Below are 26,210 nucleotides of genomic sequence, written 5' to 3'. Positions count from 1 at the left end.
ACTCCTACTCAGTTCGTTAGTGTAAATTGCCATTACATCACAGGGACTACACAGAAGTTATACCAATTATGACACTTTTTGCAAGGAAGCTCTTGTCGGAATCTATTAGCATGGAATTCAGAATGGTAAGCAGTGGGAAAGAGCTGCTGCCCCAGTTTGTAATAACTTTTTTTGACATTGGGAAGTTTTCTTCTCAGGAAAAATTTGATTTTCAGCTCAAGTTTTGAAGGTAGTTTTAAGTAGAGTGTTTGGACCTGAAGGTATTAAAAACTGGTTTGTTACGTGAAAAAAGTGGCTTCTCTTCATAAGCTTAAGAGAAACCATTATGAATTTAGGAAATGAGTACTTAGTTACTCGTCTGTGGATTGCATGATATGGAATTTCAAGAGTTGAATTGAATGAAGTTATTTTGCAAAGTATGGCTTAGAACTTGAAGTTCTGTTGTAGCATGGACGTGTAAAACTGCATTTAGCTTTAGGCATGGAAATAACCTGCATCCATCGTGGGACTTGATTATGTTTCTCACTTGCGTAGTCCTTTGGAGCGGTAAATTCTTTGTGTTCTGTGGTATTTGATGTTAATGGAGCACAGATGGTAAATCTGACTGTTGAGTGTATTCGTGAGGTTTAAATATGTTGTACCACTAGATGGCAGTACTCGCCTGTTTAACACCTAAAAACCCCCGCTGACAGAATTACACTGTGTGGATAAGTGATACACAGAAAACTGTTTGTATTAAAAAACAAAACTTTAGTTAATAAAAATATAGAATTTTAATAAGATTAGGTCATGCAAAAAATTAAAATGCACAGCACCTGTAGATTACAATTTAAAATACAGCACAGAATGTGTATTACTGCAGCTTAACTTAATCAAATTTCTATCACCAACATTTTGTACTTTCTGATGTCTTTGAGTTGTGGATGTGTTCAGGAAAATCGTAATTAGTCAAGCAGACACAATCAGAGAGCACTTTTTTTGCCACAATACGTATGTTTAGGCTTTTATTTATGGTGTTACCTACACAAGAAGTACATGTATGGTTACAAACAGAGTTATTTCTGTTCCTCCACACAATTTTGTGATTATGTATGAACTGCATGGTTTTAAAGGCTTTGTATTTTCTTGTAGATGCTGTACAAATCCAAACATAATGGCTTGGATACAGTTGTAAAATATGGTCTATTGTTTTACTAATGTATGGTTTTGTATTATCATTTTGCTAGAGCCATTTAAATAGGTTTTGAGAGAACTTAGTTGTTCTAACATTCAAGTTAAAAGATTGTACGTTGAAATTATATGTTTGTAATGTATATGATCAAAGTATTTCTCTCTTATTTATTTATAATGTAAGGGCATAGCTCACCATTAGATCATTAGCAATTACGTACAGACATTTTGCCTAGTTGTAGTGGGCTATTTCTGTGATATAAAGGTAGAGATGTATTATCTTAGTTGCTGCAGACTTCATTTATTGTGTAGGTCATCATACAGTGAAGTTGATGGATCTTCTGTTGGTGCAGGAGTCTGCCTCCAAAGCTGTCAGGAAAGTTCTGACTTTAGGTAAAACTACTAAGGCCTGGAAACTTAACTGTAATTTTTGTTTCAAGCTTCTTGTATATAAAATAGAGTATTTATGTCTGTTCTTTAAGATACAACATTAACAGTTCTATATAAAATAACATGTATGGAGATCAGCATGGGCAAGATGCTGTTGCAACTATTTTCACCCATCTTGAGAAGTGGAAGAAAAGAGTTTTTTGAGAAATGCTCAGTAGACAACAAAGGCATTAGTATGCAACAAGATAAGAATTTTCCTCAAACTATCAACTTGATCTGTTTAATTTAGTAGTTAAATTAGAAAATTCAGCTCCATAGAATCATTAAACCAATAGGTATATAGTAACAAGTTCTTTTTGCAATTATCTCTAATTTGGTTTTTTAAATATCACTGTAGTAGAAATGCTAAGTCATGGCTTGAACCAGTGATGGAGCACCTGGTGGGAAGCAGGGCCAAGCCAGGGGAGCTCAGGTGTATGCAATGTAATGCGATGCACCTGAGTGAGTGGAAGGGGTGGAGCCAGGATCCACCTCTTCCCAGACCTCATTTAAGGGTTGACAGTGGAGATAAGGGTATCTCTCTGGAGATCCCTGCCTACCTGAGGCTTTGTAATGGTAAGTAGATTTTTCTTCCTTTGTTTCTGTGTCTACGGCTGCTGTATTTGGCCTTGTTCTCATTTGCTGCAGCCTAGGTTTGTACAACTGTGCTGCTATTGCTGTACTTTCTATCATGTTATAGCATTACAATTATGTATATGAAAAGCTGTTTTCCAAGATACATTTGTATGAAGAAAAAACAGGTAGATGTGAGATTTCTCTGGCTAGCTTTCTGTGGCTGAAGTAGCCTGCGTGCTGTTGTTGTGCTGTTTGCTCACTGCCTGACATCTTCTGCATCTCAGCTCACTCTTTAGTTTTGATACAGCACCAGACTAGGAGAGAACACATTCTAAAGCTGATTAGTGTTTTGCCAGCTTAGAGTGCAAGCGGAGAAACTCCTATTTGTTCACTCTTATGCGTAGGTAGATGCTTATCAAGGTCAAAATGTTGAAATATAAAGCAGTTTAGTGTAAAAGCATTCACATTTCTTACTTCCCTTCTTGCTGTTTTTAGATGTTAGTAGCAGACATGTACAATTAGCTTGAAAACCTGCTTGAACAAATCTAAAACCACTGAGAAAGCAATCATTAAAAAATTGCTTTCTTCTCAAGAGTTTTTACTTAAATACTTTTAGGTGATCCTGGGATGATATCGATGACATCTCACTAGATGTTCTTAGCCTACTTCTTGGGAAAGCAGTTTTTTAGATGATAGTATATTAGTTTATAACTGCTATTAGCTTATCCATGCATGTGTTGAACCTTTTGCTTTCAATTTAAAATGATTTTTCCTGAAGTTACTTACCCAATCCATTAAACTTTGTAGCATCTTGGTTTGCTTTTTCTATCTCTACCGATGGTAGTACTAAGGACTGCTGTAGGATTTGCATTTGATTCTAGCTTTTCCCATTAGTTTCCTTTGTTGCTATTTCCTTGTAGTGACTGAAAATAAGGAAAAGTACAAATTCTCCACTATAAAGTGAAACATTTGCTATGGTCTTCAAGGTATTATTTTTCGTTCACTGTTATGTGATATATTCCTATAGTGTGCTCAAGAATTTATAGGAAAAAAAGATTTAAATTCTTCCATGGTTTCATTTCTACTGAATGGTCTTCTTTTCTTGATGTTTTCTTAGTTTGTTAGGTATTTTAATTTGGGAACATTTTATTATGGATCTCTGAGCCAAGTGTTATTGTAAAAAGAGACAAGAATTTGAGACAAAACAATAGGTTGTAAAATGGAAGGAATGCAAGAAAGAAAAAGGCTTCTCAATTTTAGGATTTTAGCATTAGGATGTTTTCCAAAAGGGAGATGAAACTTGACATTTCTGGTTTGTGCGATGGAGGAGTTGTGTTGAACAATGAGAAGTATCTGCAGTATAAGTGACACAGAAGGGAGTAGATGAACTTCTTGTAAAGAAATCTTTTACAAATGTCTATTCTCTGTTCAGAGTAGCTTAGATGTTACTCCAAAACTTTTGTTGCCTGAATAATGCTGATATGTTGAAGCACAAGAAAACTTTCATGCAAGTAAGACATAGCTTAAAAATACTGTTTTATAGGTCTTCATGTGTAGCAGTATTTGCATAGATTTTTGGTATATTTTATATGTTTCTATATTTCTTTCTAGAGAAACTTCTAAAATACTGCATTGTTGTTTTTCCAATGTAGAACAAGGAGAATGTGTCTGCTGCTATCACTGATCTCAGCATCGCAATAGAATCTGGACAGCATTCAGAATTAAGCAAGTTTGTGTCCAGGTAATGTGGAGGTTTTTTTTGTTTAAGAAAAGTTATTGTATAGGATAACCAATGCTGAAGCAATACAGGGTTCTGATGAAAGCTGCTAGCAATGTCTTTGGGAGGTAATGTACTGTTAGCCCAACCTTAATGCTTCCTATCATGAGTCTGTATCCTTGTGGAGACAAGATGGAATGGACATTGTTCATAAGGCCTGAAAGGGCTTAAATGAGTTCATGTCAAACAGAAATGTGTTCAGGGTTGTAATATGCTTTAGATGTTCAGAATTGTTTGGTTTAGAGAAATAGAAACAGGATAAACTCAGACAAGATAAACTTTCATATAATTATGAACTTATCAGCTTTTGGTACATAAGATGATATTTGAGATTGCTCTGACATGGATGCAGGATCTTGCTCTTGGCTGTGTTGAACTTCATGAGATTTGCATGGGCTCACCTTTCAAGCTTGTTAAGGCTTTTCCTGGCTTGAGCACTCCTGTTTTGCCTCTATTTTTTCACTATCCTTGTCCTTCTCCACGTAACACAAGTATTCATAGTAAATATAAGTCTTTGTGAGTAATATGAGTTAAAGCATTGCTATCAGTAAAGCAAACAGTTCTGTTTTCTCTTTGGCTTCTATTTGCACATATCATCTGTTGTTCTCATGCCAGTGTATAAATTCGTTATGCTGCAAGGTAAATGATGTTAATGTACTCAACTGGTTGAAAGAGGAATTAATGATAATGTATGAATATACCTTACTGCTTCTATACATTACATTTATTACTCATTTAAGGTAGGAAATGTGTTGCCAGAGTGGAGTTTATACTGGTTATGTTTGTTTAGACAGTAATGCATCATTATAGTGGCTTAATCTGATTATGTGATATTTCCTTAAGGTTTGTTTTCTCTATCCCCTTTCTAGGTTCTTACCAATTCCCAATCCCTTCTTTTCCTGCCTAATTTCAGAGTTTATTTTCTCAGATAGCTCTTCTATTCTTCAGTGTCCCAGTTACTCTTAGATTCCTACATCTTTCTTCCCTCTCCCTCCATTTCTTGTCCTCCTGAATCTGGTATTGTTCTTTTCAGTCTCCCCATCACCTTTTTCATTTTTCTTTCACTTCCATGGCCCAGCCTTGCCAAGTACATTTTCTCTGGTGGCTGAAATTTTTTCCTCTTCATCATTCTAATTTTTTTGGTTACATTTTTCATAATGCATGATCTTTAATAGCACTGGAGTTAAAAACTTGGCAGTCAGGTCTAATTCCCAAGTCCATCCTGCTTTGGAAGAAAACAAGAATAATAAAGCACTTGAGCAACATGTTTATAAAAGAAGGAAAATTCAAGTTTATTTTCAACTAGGTACTGTTGGAGTACAATACTTATTTTAAAAGGTGTACTCTTCCTTAAACGTGCTGTAACAGTAAAAATGTCTGTACTGATAGAATCACAACACTTCTATTTTTGTGTTTTGCTCAAGTCCCCTTGCACAAGTTATATCCCATGTTAAACTTTATTATAGTACCGAGGACTACAATATCCATGAAAAAATCCTTTTACCCGTTTCTTCTTTTTATTACTTAACTAATCTACCAGGTAATGGGAAATGAATGATTGCACAGACTACTTAGGAGGGGTTTATAGACAGCTGGAAAACTGCTGATATGTTTTAGTGATTAATAGAATTTAACAGTCATAGTTGAAGGATTTGTGCAAGGTCTGCATTACGTCAAGCACTGCATGGACTTGCATCTTGGAAGTGGTGAAGCATAAATTATTCCTACAATTGTAAGAGTAATTCCTTGGTTTTATATCCCAGCACAAGAAGTCTTATGTACTGAACCCTTAAATAGTGTTATGACTTTAGAGCTTCTTAGATGCTTTTGTATTTTGTTGATGTTATATTGTAAAAGGAAATGGTGCTTGGACAAAGGGCATGTGATTTTAACCTGATGCATAGTTAACATTGGGCCTGAAAATGCTATTTGCTGTTTTTGGATAGCTTCTCTCTTACGTGATGTTGGCTTTGGAGACTGATGTTTTCTGTTCGCAGTGAACTTTTTTTTTCATGACAGTTTGTATAGCTTAGCTCTTTCCAAAAAGAGGCTTAAACTTTAACATCTTACTACCTTGTTATGTGTAGGTTGCTCCTATTTCCATAGGATCTACAATAGATATGAAGAGCACAACAACACTATTTGATAGAGCAAATTCTCAGCTACAGAGCACAACTTTTCAATACAATTTCCACTGTTAGCTCTGCATTTTCTTCAGCTCTATTGAACAAGAGCCTGCATGCCATGGTTGTCAAAGTACTGCGCCTGCAGAGGTGACCTGCTGTCACCACTGCTGACATGCAATACCCACAGCCTCAGTGGGTTCACATCCACTGTTTGGTCTCCGTAAATGTCCAGCAAGCATTGATGAATGTCAGTGGATGCAGTTTTTTTCTGCACAGAGGAATTAAATGGCACACATTTGTTCCATATGCACTCCCATTTCAGACGCCATTTTCTCAGGCTGCCCCTCTGCTGCCATCTCTTGTATGGCAACAACATGTCACGAAATACTGGAGGGAAAGTTTAACCTCTGCTGCTACCCTGCCAACACAATAAAATAGGAGGCATTACTTTCAGAGCAGTCCTCATTCAGAAAGTGTTCTCGCTATATTAGGATTTGTGGGAATTGACTTCAGCATTAGGAATTAAGCTGATTTTGGCTAATTGGAAATTTACCTATTCTAAACCCAATATTGTTCTTTTTTTATGAGTAGTTTAAATGCTGTCACAAAGTTAATTGAAATACTGCTCACATGTAGCTTTTTGGCTCTCTATTTGATCCAAAGAACTTCGATGTCAAATTGTTTTCCTGGTGTGTCTTTTTTTTGACTGCCATTCACCAGTGTCATGCAGGGATAAAGTTGGATAGTACAAGGATGGCATATCTTTTTCACTCAACAGAAAACAGTCAATGGAGAGGTCCCTGTTGCCTAATGAGCTTCAAGCTTGGGAAGCAAGAATTAGAAGACCTTACTTTCTTTCAACACTGTAATTTCCTTTTGGTACCTTAACCATTTTGTATGCCTGTTAAAATGTTCAATGCAGCTGGTTCTCTGATCTTGTTATAAAAATCTGTATTTCTCTACTTGGTGATCCGGTCTTGAGACCTTTCATCTACTGCGTTGCCTAAAAAACCAAATAAGGTCATGTAGAAACAATGTCACAAGGCTCATGACATGCTTTTAAATTGCATAAAATTGGTCACTCATCAAAATGACCAGTTTTCAAAACAGATTTAAAGTATGTAAATTGTTAAAAATGTTTGTATCCTTTCCTTCCAGATATGTAGGCTTAAAAGGCATGTTTCTGTATGTGAAGAATCACATTTGCTGCAGAGTGAGATTTGGGCAGTCAATGAAGTCTAGAAATTTACTATACTGTGTGCAGACTTTATATAAATGATTGAGTTGTGGTTAAAAATAAGAAGTCTTGTCCAGGACACAGAGATAGTTATTGTAAATTAGTATATGTCTACTTTCTTCCAGGGATTCAATTTAGCTTGTGCTGCCAGCATGTTATTTTTTTTGTCTTGGCCTGGTTTTGCTGGCAGTTGTGACTACTTGGGTAATTTCCTTTAATGATGTTGTTCTTTCCAGGCTAGGATAAAACTTGTTTGGCTTTTCTTTTATATTTTCGGAATCTGAATGAATGTCCCATTTATTTTTTTTCCAGTTTGTGTAATGTGTTGCTGTTCCTATAGATTAAGTAAAGCTGTACCTGAGGCAGAGTTCTCTCTTGAATTGCTGGAGTCAGTAATACGCTTGGAGCCCTTCTGCTAAGGGCATCAAGTTTGGCTCTCACCTGTTCTGAAAATCCAAAAAAGAATAGTAGCTTATCTCAAACAGGAAAGATATTAGAGTTTTCAAAGTATTAGAAGTCTGGATTCCTGCAAGGCCTTTGATACAATCCTACACTACATCCTTTTCTCTATATTAGAGAGAGAGAGGGATTTGCAGGGTGAATTATTTGGTGGATAAGGAATCGGCTGCATGGCCACAGCTAGAGTTGCTATCGATGGCTCTGTCCAGGTGGCTGCTGGGGACCAGTGGTGTCCTCCAGGGGTCAGCCTTGAGAGTGGTGCTCTTCAGTATCCTTATCAACAACCTGGACTGTGGGATCAAGCGTACTCGTAGCAAGTCTGCAGGCGACATTGAGCTGAGTGGTGCAACTGATACAGCAGAAGGAAGAAATGCCATCCAGAGGGACCTGAATGAGCTGGAGAAGTAGATCCACAGGAACCTTAAGAGGTTTCACAAGGGCAAGGTGTTGCACTTGGGTTGGGGCAGTCTGTGATCTGAACTGGGATAGCAACTCCTTGAAAGCAGCCCTGTGAAGAAGAACTTGAGGGCCCTAGGGATCCAAAAATTCCATGTGAGCTAGCAGTGTGCATTTGCAGCCCAGAAGGCCAACATTAACCTGGTCAGCATCGAGAGAAGTGGCAGCAGGGTGAGGGAGGGAAGTGTCCCCCCCTGTCTGCCCTTGTGAGGCTCTATCTGGAGAACTGCGTCCAGTCTTGGGGCACAAGAGAAGCATGGAGCTGTTGGAGCAGGCCCAGAGGAGACCACAAAGATGCCCAAAGGGCCGAAGCATCTATCTCACAAAGACAGGCTGAGGGAAGTGGACTTCTTCAGCCGTAAGAAGTGATGGCCCCAGGGAGACCTCACTGCAGCCTTCCAGTATTTGAAGGGAGCTTATAAACAGGAGGGAGACTGACTTTTTTATATGGTCTGATAGTGACAAGGGGAACAGTTTAAACCAGACAAAACATCTCCTTTTTTTTTCCTTTCTCCATACCAGCTGTCTATCTATTTTCCTAGTCTGTCTTTGGTATTATTCTCTGTGAAGTGGATGAATTATATTTCTTGTCATTAAAGCGTATGTATAGCTTATCAGATCTAATGGTTGCCTTCATTGTGTTGCAAACAGTAAAGAGGGTGAATAAAGTCTGTTTATGTTCCTGGTTAGGTGATGTCTCTAATTCTCCAATGGCACCTACCTTAAGTGCATTAAGAGATCTGCACAATTGGTTCTGATTGTTTCAAGGCTAACTTTTGCATGTTACTGATTTCATTTGCCTGCCTTCATGGACCATTTCAGAAGGAATGTAAAGGTGTCTTACTAAAAATGTTTTGCTTGTGTACATCTTAGTTGTCATACAAACTAACATAGTTCTGCTGGAGGATGTAGCAGTAAGTGTCTACCAAAAGTAACATTAGTGCCAGGCATTGAAGTAGAAAAGCTGCTTCTGTTTGTTAACTGCGGTCAGCAGAAATGGAAAAATCTCATATTGAGCGTGGAGTCATTGGACTTGAATATTTGCAGTTGACATTGTTCAGTAACTCTGAAAATAGTGAAGCCAAATGATAGGAACTTTTCCTTAATTGTCTTAAATTTTGTCTTTTCTATTGAAAATTCCTCAGGCTTGCATTGAAGTAACTACTGCTGACCCTTCTCTTTTCAGGGGTGCTATAGATGAAAACTGATTATATTTCCTGTGGTGTATTGCTGTTGAAATATTTCCTTGCCAAAATAGCATTTACATTTCAGTCTTATGATGTAAACTGTAAGCACAACAGAGTCTGTTCTGGCTATATGCAAGCTGAGGGAAGGTGTCTTTGTAGAACACCAGGTTCTGAGAGAATTATTTACTGCAAGTGTAGGGTTGTTCAAATGAATGAAACTGTATTGTATCCATACGCAGATGAACTGCTAAATCATGTGAGAGTCTAAAGCTGTGGACGTACTGAGGACAGATCTGCAAGGATCAGTTTAATGCCATCCTGGGTTATTATTTTCTGCCTAGGATGGGCTTGGCGCTAGTATCTCCACAGCCTATTTCTCTGTTGTGAATTAATTTGCATCACTTTTTCCTCCTCTAGCCCTACTCTTCTGATCACTGAGAACATCACCATTTTTCTTACTGAAAGATGAAGATGTAACTGTATTTTAAAGGTTATTTTTTTTAGATCACATTTGCCAGGCATTGTCTAATGAGAAGACTTTCTTGCTGTAGTTTCAAGGTTAATCCTGAAAAGATTGGATGGCACGTAAATAAATTTCACGCAAAGATTTGGTTGAGTGGAACAAAAGTCAGAGGATTATCCAGTGCCTCGAAATGTAATTTGGTTCACTTTACCAGTTTTGCAGATGACTGTTTTTGCTATGTAGCACTTGGGAACGAATTCAGGAGGAAGAGTATTAATGAACAAGCCTAAAGTCAAATTAAGGCTTTATAGGAGAACTGCTTTGCTAATTTATCACACTTTACATATAGGTCTAGTTCTGTTGCTGTTTACCTTTTTGAGATGCTTGAAATGCTTGGCTCATCTTTTTTTTTTTCCTTCTACTAAGTACAGCTTCTTTAAGGGAAAAGTGCAAATTTTAGGCTATAGAATTGATACTTCTTGTGCTGTTTGAGATAAATGATATATTTTTCTTTTACAGAGCTGAAGAAAATGGAAATCTCTTGATGTTTTTCAGAAACCTTTCATCTTATGCTGAGTGGTGTGAACATCGTAGATGCACCTTCTTACATTTCAAGGTACTGTTTGTCAAACCTTTTTATATGAATACTCTGATTCTTAAGTGGTTGATTAAAAGAGAACAATGCAGGTGAACTTTGTGTTCTTCAGTGTGGTCTGAAAACCTTAATTTTGTGCATTTAGGAGAAGAGAATATTACCTCAAGATGCTTGTGTTCAAGGGGCAGTGCCCTGGCTTGGTATTCACGTTATTTTTACCATGCTATTGTTGGGTTTGTTATATGTGGAAGAAAATAAGAATATCAGTGCATTTTTCTGTGGAGGAGCAAGACAGCTGTTTATTACTATTAAATTTCATTTTGAAGATCAGCAACAACAGAAAAAAAAATGGCAAAAGGAAAAATTAAAGTAATACTTGTGGTCTTTGGCATTTAAGTGTTAGCTCTAAAGGACTGCATCTGTCTCTTTTGAAAGTGTGACAGTGTGTGTTTGGGTTACAGCACTTCCAGTTCTGAAATGTTTTACTTGAACAGGAGATACACTGTTCCTCTGAACTGGAAAATACTGTTTAAGGTTTGTTTTCAGTTACTGTTATTTGGCATATTAACTTTGGACTGGTTTTAAGATAAGAAATGCTCCCACAACATTAAAAAATAAAATACTGCAGTCTTGCAAACACTGAACATCTTATGATGAGTAGTTGATGTTATGGAGGATGCTTAGCTGTTGAATTGTTTTTCAGTCCTTGAGCTCAATTTTATTTAGCTCAAGCATTTGCTGTAATTAATCTCAGCATAATAATTGCTTCTCAAGTGTATTATGAAGTGTGAACTGCTTGGATTCCTACTTTTCCTTTTGAATCTTTTAGGCTCTCCTGAGCTCTGTGCTAGGCAAGTATTTTTCTTTCACCTGGCTGGTTCATTCTGATAATGGTTTGGAAAGTTTTTCCCAACTTTACCAGTCCTTAGATTAGCCTCATGGTAGTAGCCACTGTTGTACCAGGCAGAGCAGTTTAGTTAACAGTTGAAACTATTTTGCATTTAAAAAATGGGAAGACATGAGATAGGAGATAGGTGTGGAGGTGACAATGGAGAAACCGTGAATCCATGACAGATATTCTATACACAGTGTGTCTATGTGATGGTATGTTCACTGAAGTCATTGTATGCTACAGGCCTATATTGATATTAGAGTGTCAATTTAAAGTTACTTCTGTTGGCAAAGGTACTGTTGAGAAGAAGATCAGATGGGAGAAAATGTATCCAATCCCATTATAGGCCCATGAAGAGATTTTTTTTTAAGGCCTTCTTATTTCTGCCAGCATTCTTAATTTTTTTATTTAGACATAGAAGACTTCCTGCGATCAGAAAATTCAGAAATGAATGACTGATTAAATCTAACATTTTAAAATGCATCCAAAGCTAGCTTACTGAGGAGAGCATGTGTATTTGTAACCCTAGTAACCCTTGTGACTTTATATCCTACGTCAACTCCTGCGATAGTGGCTAGAAGTAGCTTTTAACATTTGGATCAGACAACTAATAGTTGTAATAACCATTTGGATACTTGAATTAATAATGGCCATTTCAGTTAGATGATAACTGTGAGTTTCAAACAAAGCTGATAATCAGAAATGGCAGTTTTGTAGTGATTTTTTGCACTTAGCTATGCCATGATTATTTTTGCTAACTGTGAATAAGCAGAAAAGCAACTTATATTTGGCAGCAGGCCTTTCTTGTGTGCAGGAGCAGTTTAAGTAGGTGTGAGCTGAGCAATGCTCTGTTAGAAACATTCTGTGCTCTGCATCATATATTCCCTAATGTTGTGCTTTAGCAGTTCTGAATTTTTACTGACACAAGCTGGGATACCACATGCATGCTTCACACAAACTCAGGAGTTCAGTATAATGCTGCTACCTTCTGCTGGTAGTCCTTTCTTCGTGTGGAAAAAACATCCAAGATAGGGCTTTAAATAGCTTTTGAAGAGGTGAGTGACATATCCTGCAAGTCCTAGCTTATGGGTTTTTTGCTTTCTTTTGTGTGACTGTCACATGGTGTTGTTTGGATTGTATAACTTGCTGCATTTCAGCAGTAAATATTCCATTTGCAAAATGGTTTTACATCTTTGAGTAGTTTTCTGGTCTAGACACACCCTTAGTCTGCTGTGAAACTGTGCCCCTGAAGTGTGCGGGCATTGTTGGAAGAACAGATGAAGGAAGCTGCTATTGATTAACGAGAAAGAAGTTCAAGTTTTATTGAAATTACAGAATAGAAATGGATGATAAGGGGAGGGGAGGGGGATAGAATGGTGTACATTCAGCTTGACATTAATAAAGATCACAAAAATAGAAGGGGAAAAAACATACTGAAGCTCTTTCACTTAATGTTTTAATGAGTTAACTTGCTGTGAATGAGGAAAGGAAATAAAAATGCATGAGAACTTATTGTCTGCGTGGGGCTTACAGAATATACCAGTTGTCTATTTGTGTTTTGCTCACAAAATATTAAAACCATTAAATTACTGTTGATATTTAGTACTTTTTCAAAAATATATACAACAACTTACTATAAAATTTGTGATGTGGTAGTCATTAGATCTTAGTGTGTTTGCATGCATGTGTACATTACAGGAATGTGCATACACAAATGTATACACGATTGTTTTCATAGGGAAATAATAGGAACGCTTCAGGTATTTAATGATCCCATTAATATTGGAAGGGGCTTTGTGTGGTAGCAATGATTTCTTATGAGAATCAGACCTGAGACCACTATTTATTTAATGTTACTGTACTTCTAACTATGTTTTCTATGTTTTACTTACCAAATAGAGATGAGATAATCTGTGGCTTTCATTTCTTTCGTAACATAAATTTGGACTGGATTCAGAATGTATTTTGATATACTCTGCAGTGGTTTATCTTCCCCTAATTGCCTATTTGAGACAAAGTTTCAAGATTCACATGAAAAAACGAACATAAAATATTCTCACAATAGGACTTGATTTTGTTCCCAGATATATAGAACAATCGAATCTTACTTGTTACATTAAGGCACTTCAATGGAAAATATGGAGACTGCTACACCTTTCTTGACTAATGGGTTCAGGGTGAAAATATTTTGTCTTGATTTTCATAATTGCATCCTCTATCAAGATGAACTCACAGTTGGTGGTTGACATAGTCACCTAGATCTCAGCACTTCCTAGCGACAGAGCATCAGTATGTTCAGAATTCAGTTTAAATTTAGTTATAATTCTCTAGAGCACAAGCACTAACAAATTGAGGTTTAGCTAAATAGACATAATACAAAATATCTTATAAAATCAGTATTGATTTTGGTGTTAGTGATACATTATCATGCATTAGTGCTTAACTATTCCTACAAATTAGAAATCTACACTAGCTTCAAGGTTAGTATGATGTTGGCTTAGTAATGGCAATTAGCAGTTTCTTGGCATTTATCTGTTAGAAGCGTTTAAGCTTGTGGTTGATATTTGAGGAGATAAACACAAGTTAGGAGAAGTGTGTGGTTAAGTAATTGGAAATGTTGTGTTCTGTAATAAATTATGAATGTGCTTTGAGGTCTGCACATGTTTTGTCTTTTTAATAGACCATGTGGCTTAAACAAGTATTATTTCACTCAACTACTTGTCTGAGGTTAACACTCTTAGAATAGTGTTATGTTAGAATTAACTTTTAATTTTAAATGTTTCTGTATATTGTGAAAGTATTGGCTACAAAGATATTTGTTTCTTTGATCTGATTTCTAGTTGAGAATCTGCTCATTTACAGGTAAAAGCATTAATTCAGTTTGCTGTTAACTTTATTGTCATGTTTCCTGTCAAGAGAAAGCAGTGGAGAAAGGCTCAGTCTATGTCATGTCTTAGTTAAAAATAAAAACAAGTGCTTGAGTCATACCCTGCTGCATGCTGATGGTTGTATTAAGGTAAGTGGCAAGAATGACTTCTATGAGCACAGCTGAACGGAATGTCTATAATATATATTATATATTTAAATCAAAAATATAATGTGTAAAAAATATTTATGTAACATATACAGTTGAATGTGTTTATATGTATACATTCAATTGTAATATATAAAGGCATTTAGGTTATTTTGAAAGAAAAATATTAAAAGATTTGATGCACACTTGAAATGTTCCATTCACTTTTTTGCTTGGTACACTAAGCCTGAAAAAAATTTCTTCACATTTTCCACAAACCAAGTTTTTAAGTAAACTTCAGTGAAGTTAAACTTGGAGAAATACTGTCTCTAAACATAACTTTCTTTCATATGCTATTTTTTTCCATGCAGTTTTGAAGTTTTAACTGAAAAAGTTTCATTTCGGGCCAAAACAAATTTGATTGGAGTAAAAATTCAGCTTACTCAAGAAATGTTTTGGTTTATCAAAGTCAAATATATTTGGAAACTGGTAAAGAATGTGAAGTAGCAGTTGCAGGATTTTACCTGCATATAACAAATAATAGTTGAATTAAAAGTTGGAAGTATATGTATGTGCGCACTTCTACACTTGGGTTAACAAAAGATTCTGAAAGTTTGGGTGGCATTGTAACTACTAAATGGCATGGCTGCTTGGAAATTATTTCAGAGGAGAACCCCATTTCAACCTAGTAAAGGTTCTGGGTATGCAGGGGAAATTGCTTTAGCGGGGAGAAAATATAAACATGTAAACAGTAATAGGAATGACCTTTTTTTACCATGCTTGAGTTTTGGCATGTGTAATTATGTAAGTAGTAGCTAGTAGTATGTTCCTACAGGCAGTGTTCTCAAGCAGGAGAAAGCATTGACATGCTTTGCCAGGAGGATTGGATTTCCTTCCATCCTTATCTCATCCATACGTGTGCGGATGTACCGGGTGTTATTAGACTTGCAGAAAGTGTCATCATTGATTGTAGTGATGTTGTTGTGCTGCAAAACAAAAAAAAGTGGGATTGTTTAAATAAATGAATGCATTCACACACATAGAAGTTGAGAATTGTTAAGCTTTAACTTCCTTCTCACTCTCTTAATTTATTGATGCTGGGATTGATTTGTGTTACAGTTAGGTAAGAATCAAGTCTTTCAAACCAATCCATCAACTGTTTGAGGTTGTTACTGCTAGTTAAAACTTGTCGTGGACCAAACATTGTTGCTGCTTTTTCATTTCTTAAACTTAGTGTGCCAAAACTTATGAGAAATTCCTGCGTGGTAGTTAGGCAACAACTTCTGACAGCAAGGATAACTTAATTTTACTTAACTCTAGGGAATTATTTTAACTGCTTTTTTTGTCCTGTATGTTAAAGATGCACAGGTTGAACTCTGAACGGCTGTGCCCATACAGATTATAGAAGTAAGCTGTTGTGTTTGGAGGAGCACTGCATAATGATAGCCCAACTGCAGTGTAAAATGCTTTGGAAGGAAGTAAAGCTAGGTTTGTGCAACCACTCAGTCTTTTCATAATCTAAAGATAAGCAAAAATACTTCAAAAGTACCTGAAGGTGCAGAATGCGCAGACTTTCTGGTAGGTTAAGAGGAACAGATTCCAGTGCATTATGTCCTAAGTAGAGGTAGGCCAAATTTGTCAGTTTCTAGTGGAACAAAAGAAAGAGTCAGTGCTGATATTACTTACTCTCATATCTGTTGTTAGACATCTGCATTTTTTTTTTCTGATCACAGATAAAGCCTATAAAGGGGTCTGACAGGAAACATTCTTTTGTTGTGAATGTTGAATTCTGTTTCACCAAGAAACACATACTCAGGCCTTTATGTTCTGGAAGTCGTGATTCAAGATTTTCATGTCAGTGTACTGGTTATGAAACTTGGCTCCACTCTGAAGAGGTCATTGTTAGCATTTCTGTGATCCACAGACCTCTGTTTGAACCATCCATTTTGAATCTAACATCTCTGTGTGAAGGAAAGGAAGTAGGTAAGGTTGTATCTTAATTTTTTTAGATGAACTGTATGAGAGAGCGAGTGTACAAAGGGCTGGTATTCCAGAGTGCCTTCACAACAAAACCTGAAACACTGCTGTTTCCACGTCTACTTCTTGGATTGCAGAAATACAGAACAAATCAATATATTGGACATTATGGTTACTCATTTTATTTACCTTGCTTGCCTAGATTATGCTCACTTACTTACCTTGAAAGCGTTGTTTTTGATTCCTCTGCTCTTGATTCTGTTCTGGTTCGCGTTAAATGTTGTTAGTTTGGGAGGTAGAACTGGAAGTTTTACAAGCCGGTTTTCAGCAAGAGAAAGTTCTTCCAATAACAAAAGCTTTGAAAAGGCTCCATCTTCTATTTCTTCTATCATATTCCCACTAAAATCAATTCTTCTCAAAGTAGCTTAACACAAAAGGAGTGAAAATTTAAATATTGAATGTAGAATTGCATAACGTGAAAAATACATGGTTTTACGTTAGGATGGTACAACCATTGTCATCGTAACATCTGCTAGTACTTACATTTGCAGATCACAAACTAAGAATTTTATTTATATACATAAATTTCATGAAATCAATTGTTTACATGTATGAGACTTCCTGTTTGCACAGAGGCAACATGACTTTATGTATTGGTAGAATTTCCCATGTCATAGAGTGAAGTGGGCGGGCAAGATCTAGAGCATTGGAAAGAAATATACATGATGGTTTAAGACTGGCTGGCATACAATTAAATTTCTTTTTTATCAATCTGTTCCTTGATGGTTTGGAAATATTAAGATAGATGTGTGGATCAAAATGGGTTTCCATATTGCCTTCAGAGTTCCATCACTAATACAAGCATTGAATTAAATAAGTAATGCACATCATGTAAACTAGCAAAATATAAAGTGTACATTTATAATTATTTTGGTAGCCTTGGTGTAGTGTAGGACACCAGCAAATATGCTGTCATGTAAACAAATGGAAATCTGAACGTTACTTACTGATGTCAGCAAAATCTGAGACAGCTATCCTCTTGATTTTATTAAATCGTGCATAAAGGTATGCTGTTTCCTTTGGCAGTGGGGGTACAGCTTCAATATCTATTTCCTCACAGTACACTGATCCGCTTAAACACACGCAGAGCAGACAAGTAGGCAAATCTGAAAGCAAAGTGTTTTGTGAGTGGGCAGTGAAAAGTTAATCAGCTAACAATGGCTTCAATATTCAAATCAATTATTTCTGGTACCTTCTAAGATTTTTCTCTATTAAAATTAAGAATTAAAATATTCTCTATTAAAATTAATTGTTCTATTAGCAGCATTTAAAATTTTTAAAAATCTTTTTTGCATTCTATTTCCATGCCATGTATATACTCTATTTTTATCTGAACTTGTCTTGAAATACTGTTAATTTTATTTCATTGTGTAGTTCGCTTAGAGTGGTTTGAATTTGACTGCAACTCCATGCAGGAGAAACATGTGAAGGGCCCACAGTTGATGTCGTAATTGCATTGGAGCATTTCTGGCAGGGTCAAGTTGATCCTGTTTTACTCCTAGCTACTATTTTGTGTAATCCACTGCATAAGAACTCTAGTGATGATAATTATATATTAGCTTTAGGAAATCTGTTATTTGCTGTGTTGAAGAGCTCTTAAGTAACAAGAGAAACTTTATCTCCTTTAATCCAGGTGAAGCCTATTATGACTTGCTCTGTCCATCATACATATTAATGAATTACTACTCATTTCTTCTTTGGATTAATTCTTTGTGACAGAAATAGTCTATTATACATAACAAATATTGTTTTGAATCCGACTCTGTCACCACTTTATCTATTTACTATGTTTTCTATATCATAAGAGTTTGGGTTAGCTTCCAAATTTTTCTGTAGTAAAAAGAGAAGTGTCACACTGCTAGGTGGTCTGTTAGAATTCCATAGCAAAAAAGGGTCTTCCACAGTCAATGGGTCAAACCAGCATATGTAGTGATTATTTTATTTTCTTGTGGAGATACTGCAGAGAATGGAATTGGTATTTGAAGCTTTAACTTTGTTAATGCTACCATGTATTAGGCTTTAGACTTCCACATGATTTACCAGTTTTAGATGTGCTATCTTGTTTGTCATCTGTTAGTGTAGGAAATAATAAAAAAATGTTTGTGGAACTATGGTGCCACTATTTAAAAGGCAGTTGTTTCTGTGCTTATCTGACTAGGTGCCCTGGGCTAGTCAGGTTTGTTCTCCTTTCGATGGGGGCTTGTTGACAGATGCCATTTGACAGTAATTAATTGCCCTTCATTGAAACATAAGTGAACATTGCAGCTTCAGTGGTCTTGCTGCATCATCTGTGGTTTTTGGGAAATTTAGATATTTAGATCAGACCCCAAATGTTTCCTTTTTCATGTGTAAAAAATCATCATATCTCATCAGGAGGAATCTGGACAGTACGCCTCAGGGATGGTAGGAAGCTTAGACGGGCAAAGAATGTTCTTGATGTTCTTGTATTTTCTGTCTGTATTCCCGAATTCATTTGTATCCCAATTCTTTTATGAATGTTTTACATTTTAGCAGAAAAAAAAAAACAACCAGACTGGAAACTACATAAATAATGACCTCCTTGGTCATCAGATGTGAACTCTGAGAGCATCAAATTCTTCAAAGTAAACATGTTGAGACATGATATAACTGTGGACCTTATTGGGACCTTGTATTTTTTTGTTTTTCTTTCTTCTACTGCTTAGCTTATTTAACCTGGGTGCATCTATACAGCAAATGCAGCTGGGTAATTGTGTAGAGATTCTTACAGGCTGTGTTTTGTATATTCAGAGTTTACCTGGAGATACTTCAATATTTTTATTTTTTCATATTTAATCCGCTCTATTAGAGGCTAAAGTTTAGGAGGGTTTCCCCATGAGACATGAAAACATTATTTCTATATCTCTCGTCATCTTTAGTATATTTGGTGTTTAAAATAGGCTCTTTAGGAGAACTTGAATAGAGCGGTATCCATTTCTCCATAGTTGACTTACTTGTATCCTTTGTGGGTCTGGCACTCAGTTCGCTGTCATCTGCTTGCAGTCTCAGGGCAGTGTCAAGAGAAACATTTGTTCCATCCTTTGTGTAAGAGCAAATGTTATTTTAAAAATCAATGAACAGAGCATTTCAAGGGTCTTAAATAGCATATCTTTTAAAATGAGGTTCCTGCATCGAATCATCTTGTAACATGTGATTATTAAGTTGTTCTTATACACTGGGTGGCTGATACCATATTTTATCTCTCTTCTATGTGAGCTCTTCATTTTGGAAGGCAAGAAGGGAAAATGAACTGCTACTCTTTGGATAAGACCATTAGCCATAAAGAAAAAAGAGTAGAAAATACAGACCATATGATGATGATGAAAGAAAATGTAAGCAGTGAATGTCTACAAAAACCTACACTTGAGAAGGCAGAAGATTCTGTAGGAAACATGCAAAATTTGAGAGAATTCTTGTGAATATAAGTTAGATTGAATTAAAAATATATCCTTACATTTCCTTGCATTTGAAGTTATCTGAAATTACCTGTAGAGATATTAATTATGTCTCTTAAATAGCTTGAAAACTTGGTTTAGAAACCTGTTCCCTTCAGGTATTGGCTGAAATTTAGCTATACAATTTCATTAAACTGCCCCTATGTCTATATTAAAGCCTGGGCTGCTAATGAACGCAGCCTTGGGTGATGTTGGGAATGATAGATCTTCACTGAATACAATAAATAGAAATTTTAGTGGATTACATACTATTTCTAGAGTATCCATACAGTGGGTCATACTGTGGCTTGCATATTTTAATGTTTGGAGGGAGGTGTTAGATTGATTGTTGCAACTGTATTTGGCTAGCATCGTTTACTGTCTTTTTTGAGGGGTGCTAAGTTGTAGAACAGGGTAAAGCATGTGTTGGGTATTGAAAATGTGGGGAGAAATGAATCAATAGATGTGGAGAACATTTTTCTTTGTGTGCTTAATAATCGGGATCCTGGCCTGAGTACAGTGATCAATGAAGAGATTCTGTGTGCACCAGTTGCTCACAGGAACCAATTTACTTAATTAAATTCCTTACTGAGGTGTGTAGCACCTCATTACTTTGGGTACCAACTTGGTCTCATTTACTGGTATGAATTTTTGTAATTTGGAATGTAAAACCATTGAGCTTGAGAAAAAGGTATCTTGGCCAGCCTCTGCTGTTGTGACCCGTCTGGCTTGTGAATCATCCATTGCTTGGCTTGTCCTGCGTCTCTATCTAGGCTGTAGCTCTTTCTTGTGAGTTGTTTTTGTGATGTTTGGGAGAGGCTGATCTGTTACTGTTGGACATCTCTACATAAATTAGAATGCTGGTAACAGTTCAGCAGTTGCTGCATGGACCTTCTATGTAGAGAGACTTTCAGTATCTGGTGTAGAGAAGCTGGAGTGTAAGCTGAAAAGATAGAAGACTCAAACAAGCAATAAGTCTTGCAGGTTTCTGAAAACTGTTTAGTTTGCATAGCTGTGTCAATTAGGCATGTGAAATCATGATCCTGATGGGTACTGAGGCCAGTAAAGACTTATAGCTCACAAGGGAGACTTTTAATATGCTTTTATGAAGAATGTTTGCTGATGTAGCGTATCTGTACCAAGTGTAGGTTTCTAAAATGATATCCTGCTTGAGATGTGATCGAAGCCCGAGTATGCAAGTTCTTTGCAGAGCACAGTGCACAACTAATTTCTGAAAGGAAATGTCAACAAAAAAAACCAAACAATAAAACCTGAATATTTGCTGAATAACATTAAATGCACAAGCAATATATTCCCACTCACCCTCTTAAAATAAACGTATAAATAGCCAATGTATTGGAAGTATTTCTTGGATAGCTAAAAAAAGAATAACCATGGAATTTTGGTGCAGAAGATTGTTTGGGTTATAACTGCTGAACATTACTTGCATTTATAGGGTACTCTGAGGGAATACTGATGTATTTTCATGCTTAAATTCTATGTCACTTGCACCTTACTCCACAGATATGAATTCCCCATATAGAATCAGACCACCATGTGATATCTAAACACTTGAAACACCTTTAGAACTTCTTCTGCAAAGTAATTGATTCTTCCTGGTAACAAACAAGTGTGTGTTATGAAGTTAAGTGTTTATATTCAGTGAAATGAATGAGTCCATGCATGTGTTGGTGTCCAATGAGACTGGAGCAGCTCTGGTTTTGAATAAAGGCATTGTAGTTAATCACTACCACAGATATAGATAGATGGATTTCTAATGTTGGAATTGGGAATCTTTCTTTTGTATAAACTTTTAAAATTGATTCAATACACAATAAGGAGTTAACTTTGTCATTCAGGATTAAGATTTTCTGATTGGACAAGTTGGAGGAAATTATTGGCACATATTTCAGTTACAGCTGAAACATTCTCAAGTCTGGGATTTGTATTTGAATTGAATAGAATACTTGCCTGCGTATCCAATGACTGAATTTGGGGACACTGGAATTCGTAGAGATCTATTTGTTGCACATATGGAACTAATTTATTATTTTGCAATGAAAACATGTCATTGGAGAACTGACCTGGTGGAAATAATGACCGATTGCATTCCTGGAATTATCATGAGCAGAACTGTTGGCCTTCAGTAGACCTCTAGTTTATAGTGCTGCCAGCACAGACATTGCTCAGTCTACGGCGTATCTGCTGGCATTATTTCCTTGTAGGTATACTCCTACTGCAAGTACTGGTGTACTCTTATTAGAATGATGTTAGTAGAGAATGCTGTTTGCTGCTGTGCTTTGCTCGTTGAAGTTGAAATACATGGCAGTTTAAAAAAAATCTTACCCGTTGCTTGGATAGTCACTTATTTGTTGAGTCATTTTAAATGGTCTTGTTCAGAAGTTTGTGAAGCATGTTGCTCCATCACTCCGACACATGTCAGCTTTAAGAATGCCTTGTTCATTTCTAACAAATACTTAGCTGCTTTGTTTAGCCTAGCATGGAAAGCCATCATTTAAGTAGAACTGGAAAAATATTTAAAATAAATATAGAAAGAAATGATATCTCTATAGATGCGCTGGAATCTATTACTTATCACTTGTCTTTTGCTCTCCCCTTTTATTTCATTATCAGACTAATTTATTGTAAGGAGATGGGTTTTTTACTGCCCCTTTCAGCTGAGGCTGTTGCACTTCATTTAGCTCATTTTTCTATCTCCTGTTTAAGCATTTAAATTCACAGGTTCCTACGTAGAGCGGCAGCAAAACGGTTCCGAGTTGTCCGTTTGACCACTTGGGGGTGCTGGTGAGTGCCACAATGTGTTTTTATTGCTACGTTTAAGTGTCTCAAAGTGTTAACCCCGGTAGGTGACACCCCCAGGATTGGGCATTCTGTAGTACCTCAGAATAGCAAAAACAAAACAAAGCCATGGAGGAAAAAAAAAAGGTAAAAAAAAAAAACACAATAGCTTGTGTCAAGAGAGAAGCTGTGGTTTATAATGACAGGTTGCTTATGATAAAATTACAGTTTCAAGTATTTCTTTGATTAAAAAAAAAATCAACGGAATAAAATTACCCTCCTTAATCTGAGTTTGAACTCACTTTAATACAACAGTACTCAAACTGTCTAGCTAGTATGCTAGTATACATGTCTTAAAAGCCCTAAAACAGTAGGCACATAGCTACAGCAGTTAAAAGCAATGCTTTAGTCTTAATTGCAAAAACTTGTCTTTTTTTGGCTTCCTCAGACTATAGCAAGAGTAGTAGCTTTGGTTTTAATTTGAGTGGCTTTCTTATTTCTGGAACTATTCTATGCTTTGCCATTGTGAAAAGGCTTCTCAATAAAACTTGTCTACATACGTGTGACATCTTATGCATTTCTATAATGCTTAGCAGTTAAAATATGAAACTGATTATATAAATAGAGTACCTTTATTGTATCCTTGGGCAGCATTTCATAATCCTGTTGGATCAGGCTTCCCGTGGCAAAATCTGCATCAACATACTCATAAAACTTGGGTGAATCTTGCTGTATAGGTGGTGCTGGCTTCACCAAAGGTACAAATGCAACCAGGAAAAAAGCAGCTTGCAAAGTCTTCATTTTCTCACGGAGCAATGTCCTTGGCTTGCACTGAGCTGATGGAGGTCTGCTCGTGTGTTGACTGTGGAGAATACTTTCTTTGTGACTGGAAATGAAAATGCAATCCGTCAAAACAATATTTAAAGCCTAGAGAAGTAGTTGGCAGAAGTTTCTAACGCATAAGGAACATGGAACAACTTTTAACTCTTGGTATTCTTTAATTAGACTGAAGTATTATTAAGGGATGTTGTTAATGTGGAATGAAACTAGGAAATAATAAACAGCCTTTTCGAACTAGTTAAGAAAATATTATGTCTGCCTATTTGCCAGAGTGCTATTTCTGCCAATAGCAGGAGGGTTTTATAAAGCATTTTATGAAACACTTGGCATGTATATATCTTACCTAATTAAAATGAGAGATTTTTTCCCTGTTGTCAAAATATGTTGCTATAAGCATTTGGGCTTGGAAATCGTTCTCTCATTGCCTTTGTCTTTACATATCAAAGCAAACAGCAGAAGATAAGTTTCCCTCTCTTCTTCCCCCCCACCCCCAGTAATATTTTGCAGGTTGTACACAGTTGGGGTTGGGATGGAGGCTACAGGCACAGTTTAAAAGCATTTTAAATACGTACATGGTGTTTCTTAAAATCGATCTCTACACAGCACTTTGTTCTGCTTGCTGTAGTTATGTGTTTGATTTAAGCTGTAGGTGAAGGAACTTTCAGAAAAAAAGCCCACCTACCGTTTTAGCAGATTCCAAGTTCTTCTGCGGCTGTGTGCTAAGACCAGAAGTTCTTATGCATATGTTAAACCCATGCAGACTGATAAAAGAGTAAAGTTATGAACAATCCAACAATGAATTACATCCAGGTTGCTGCAGTGAGAAAGTTTTCCAAGATTGACAGTCTTAAAAGTGCTTTCCATGGGGTAAAAAATGCTTTGCCAGCATTCTGTCCCTAGGGTAAGAGGTAATATCCTGGAGCAGGGGGCTGTACTTAGCTTTAACATTTACAAATGTTATCCAGTCTGGTTCATCCTGCTTGGGGAAGTGGCAGTTTTCTGCTGTGTGGCGATTTACCCTTTCTAATTGCTATGGTTTTTTTTCTCTGAATCGAGTATTAATTGTGCAGGCTAGAGGTCTGTAACAAGGCATGTGTTATCCATTTTGTTTAATGGTTTAGCTGAGAAACAAAGCAGCTGCTTGCTGACTGAGACCGAGGTAGAGCCAAAGCATACGTATGCTATATTAGTCACACTGTTATGAGTGGTTAAATGTTTCACTACGACTTGTGTATGTTTAGAGACGTTTCACTTCAGTAAGAAATAAAAGCTTTTCAGTCTGAAGATTTCTGGAAACAAAAAATGGTTTTTAGAATTTGATGGGCGGGACTTGAGTTTACTGCAGACTTTTCAGCCAAGTAATTCTCATCTAAATGCTTTATTGAATGAATTGTTACACAGTTTGTTTAGAAATTGGGTTTTGTAATAAATACTTGTTTTGTTCTATTTCAGCTTTATAAATTACTTAAAAAATATTGCCTGGGTAGAATTTTTCATATGAACTAAAAGCATCAGTTTTCTAGATTGCCAGTGCATTTTTTCCTCCCCCATCCTTTTCCTTATTATGTACTTTTGGCAATTGCTATAAATGGGAGCCAGATGAACACTTGAAGATTTACAGAGTAGATTTTTTTTTTGATCTTTATGAAGTATGTGGCAATAAAACCTACTGAGAATATATTCCGATCAATTTTACTCTCTTATCTTTGTGGGCTTTTTTAATAAGATAGCACTGACAAATAGAATAATGTTGGAGTTGAGCGGTGGACATATTTAGATTTTTGTGTAAGTCCTATCTTGTTTAGAAACCAGATGCTGGTAGTAGATGTGTAAATGCAAACAGTGCTACAGTTAGGAGTTGCAGTTTTCTCTAGGATAATGGTTTTGCTGTAAGTATATAACTAAAATATAAAGGGAAGAATCTCAATAATGGTGGAAATTGGATTCTGAATCATATTGGTTGCTACTGAGATGGAACAAAAAGTTTTTAAGTGTTTTGTGGAGAAGATATGAACATGTTTTCCACTGCACAATTGAAGGAACTTTCAGTTCAGAGGACTTTGACAGAAAAGGTGGATTTCCCAGAGAAAGGGCAAAAAGAGTTGCAGCTTATCAGTGTCATCTTACCATCTGTCGTGTGCTCTTCTCAAGAGCAATGATGGCATATCTGCTTTGTAGGTGATCTCTTTCCAGCCACCTGCTTCCCTTCCTCACCATGCCGAACGTCCAGATTAAGTCTTCATCTGACTACAAAACCAACATTTTTCAGTGCTTGTATGTTATCAAATGGTAAATATTTTATCACGACTATATTAAGTGTAGTATTTTATGTCATGCTAACAATACGCAAGATACTAATGCAAGAAAAACGAAGATTTGTAATAGCTTCTGAAGAAAAGACCTTCACAGGTCTGATCACAAAGATCACAAGGTTTCACTAATATACTTAACACAAAAACATTTTGTAATGCGTGTACTCACTGTTGGTATCCAGGCATTCATGAACATATAAATATCTTTGAAGATTGATGTACTAACTAGTTTGTCATGCTGTCAATAAGATTTACCTTAGTGTATAGCTTTACCATCACTTAAAATAGGCAATGCCAAATAAACTAGTCTAATCCTGTGATGATGGGAGTCTGTCATCCCTTGTACCAGGAAAAATGTGGTATCAGCAAGTAATTTCAGATAAATACAAG

The 26,210-nt window shown here is 36.4% G+C and overlaps 2 protein-coding genes across 11 annotated transcripts in view; one reads left to right on the top strand and one right to left on the bottom strand.

Moving 5' to 3' along the window:
- The window catches only part of CENPP (centromere protein P), a 118,884-nt gene that overhangs the window by 3,546 nt on the left and 89,128 nt on the right, over positions 1 to 26,210 (top strand). For 5 of the 10 annotated variants that reach the window (NM_001398185.1, NM_001044635.2, XM_046899878.1 and 2 more), the window contains exons 5-6: positions 3,828 to 3,916; positions 10,400 to 10,496. In NM_001398185.1, coding sequence (NP_001385114.1) covers positions 3,828 to 3,916; positions 10,400 to 10,496 — 186 coding nt within the window. Of the gene's footprint in view, positions 1 to 2,131; positions 2,176 to 3,827; positions 3,917 to 10,399; positions 10,497 to 16,389; positions 17,324 to 26,210 lie in introns of those variants that run through there. The other 5 variants (NM_001398186.1, NM_001398187.1, NM_001398184.1 and 2 more) reach the window with 3 other exon arrangements.
- OGN (osteoglycin) lies at positions 12,665 to 24,392 on the bottom strand. Its single transcript, NM_204209.2, has 7 exons — positions 24,191 to 24,392; positions 23,299 to 23,554; positions 19,390 to 19,474; positions 17,365 to 17,523; positions 16,579 to 16,781; positions 15,930 to 16,025; positions 12,665 to 15,366 (listed from the first exon to the last, which is right to left on the bottom strand). The coding sequence occupies exons 2-7, from the start codon at positions 23,467 to 23,469 to the stop codon at positions 15,196 to 15,198; spliced, it is 885 nt and encodes a 294-aa protein (NP_989540.1). The 5' UTR covers positions 23,470 to 23,554; positions 24,191 to 24,392; the 3' UTR covers positions 12,665 to 15,195.

The sequence above is a fragment of the Gallus gallus genome, chromosome 12, assembly GCF_016699485.2.
Source record: "Gallus gallus isolate bGalGal1 chromosome 12, bGalGal1.mat.broiler.GRCg7b, whole genome shotgun sequence".
In the NCBI taxonomy this organism is placed as follows: Eukaryota; Metazoa; Chordata; class Aves; order Galliformes; family Phasianidae; genus Gallus; species Gallus gallus.
Note: the sequence above shows the minus strand (reverse complement) of the source record. Positions and strands in the feature narration are given on the sequence as shown.

Excerpts from the sequence above, each read along its gene's own strand:
- OGN (NM_204209.2), bottom strand. The coding sequence starts at position 23,469 with ATGAAGACTTTGCAAGCTGCTTTTTTCCTGGTTGCATTTGTACCTTTG. Across the intron at positions 16,026-16,578 it reads TCAAAAACAACGCTTTCAAG|AAACTGACAAATTTGGCCTA; the intron begins GTAAGTAAGTGA and ends TTGTTCCACTAG. Across the intron at positions 15,367-15,929 it reads TGCGCATTCTGCACCTTCAG|CACAACAACATCACTACAAT; the intron begins GTACTTTTGAAG and ends TTTGTTTTGCAG.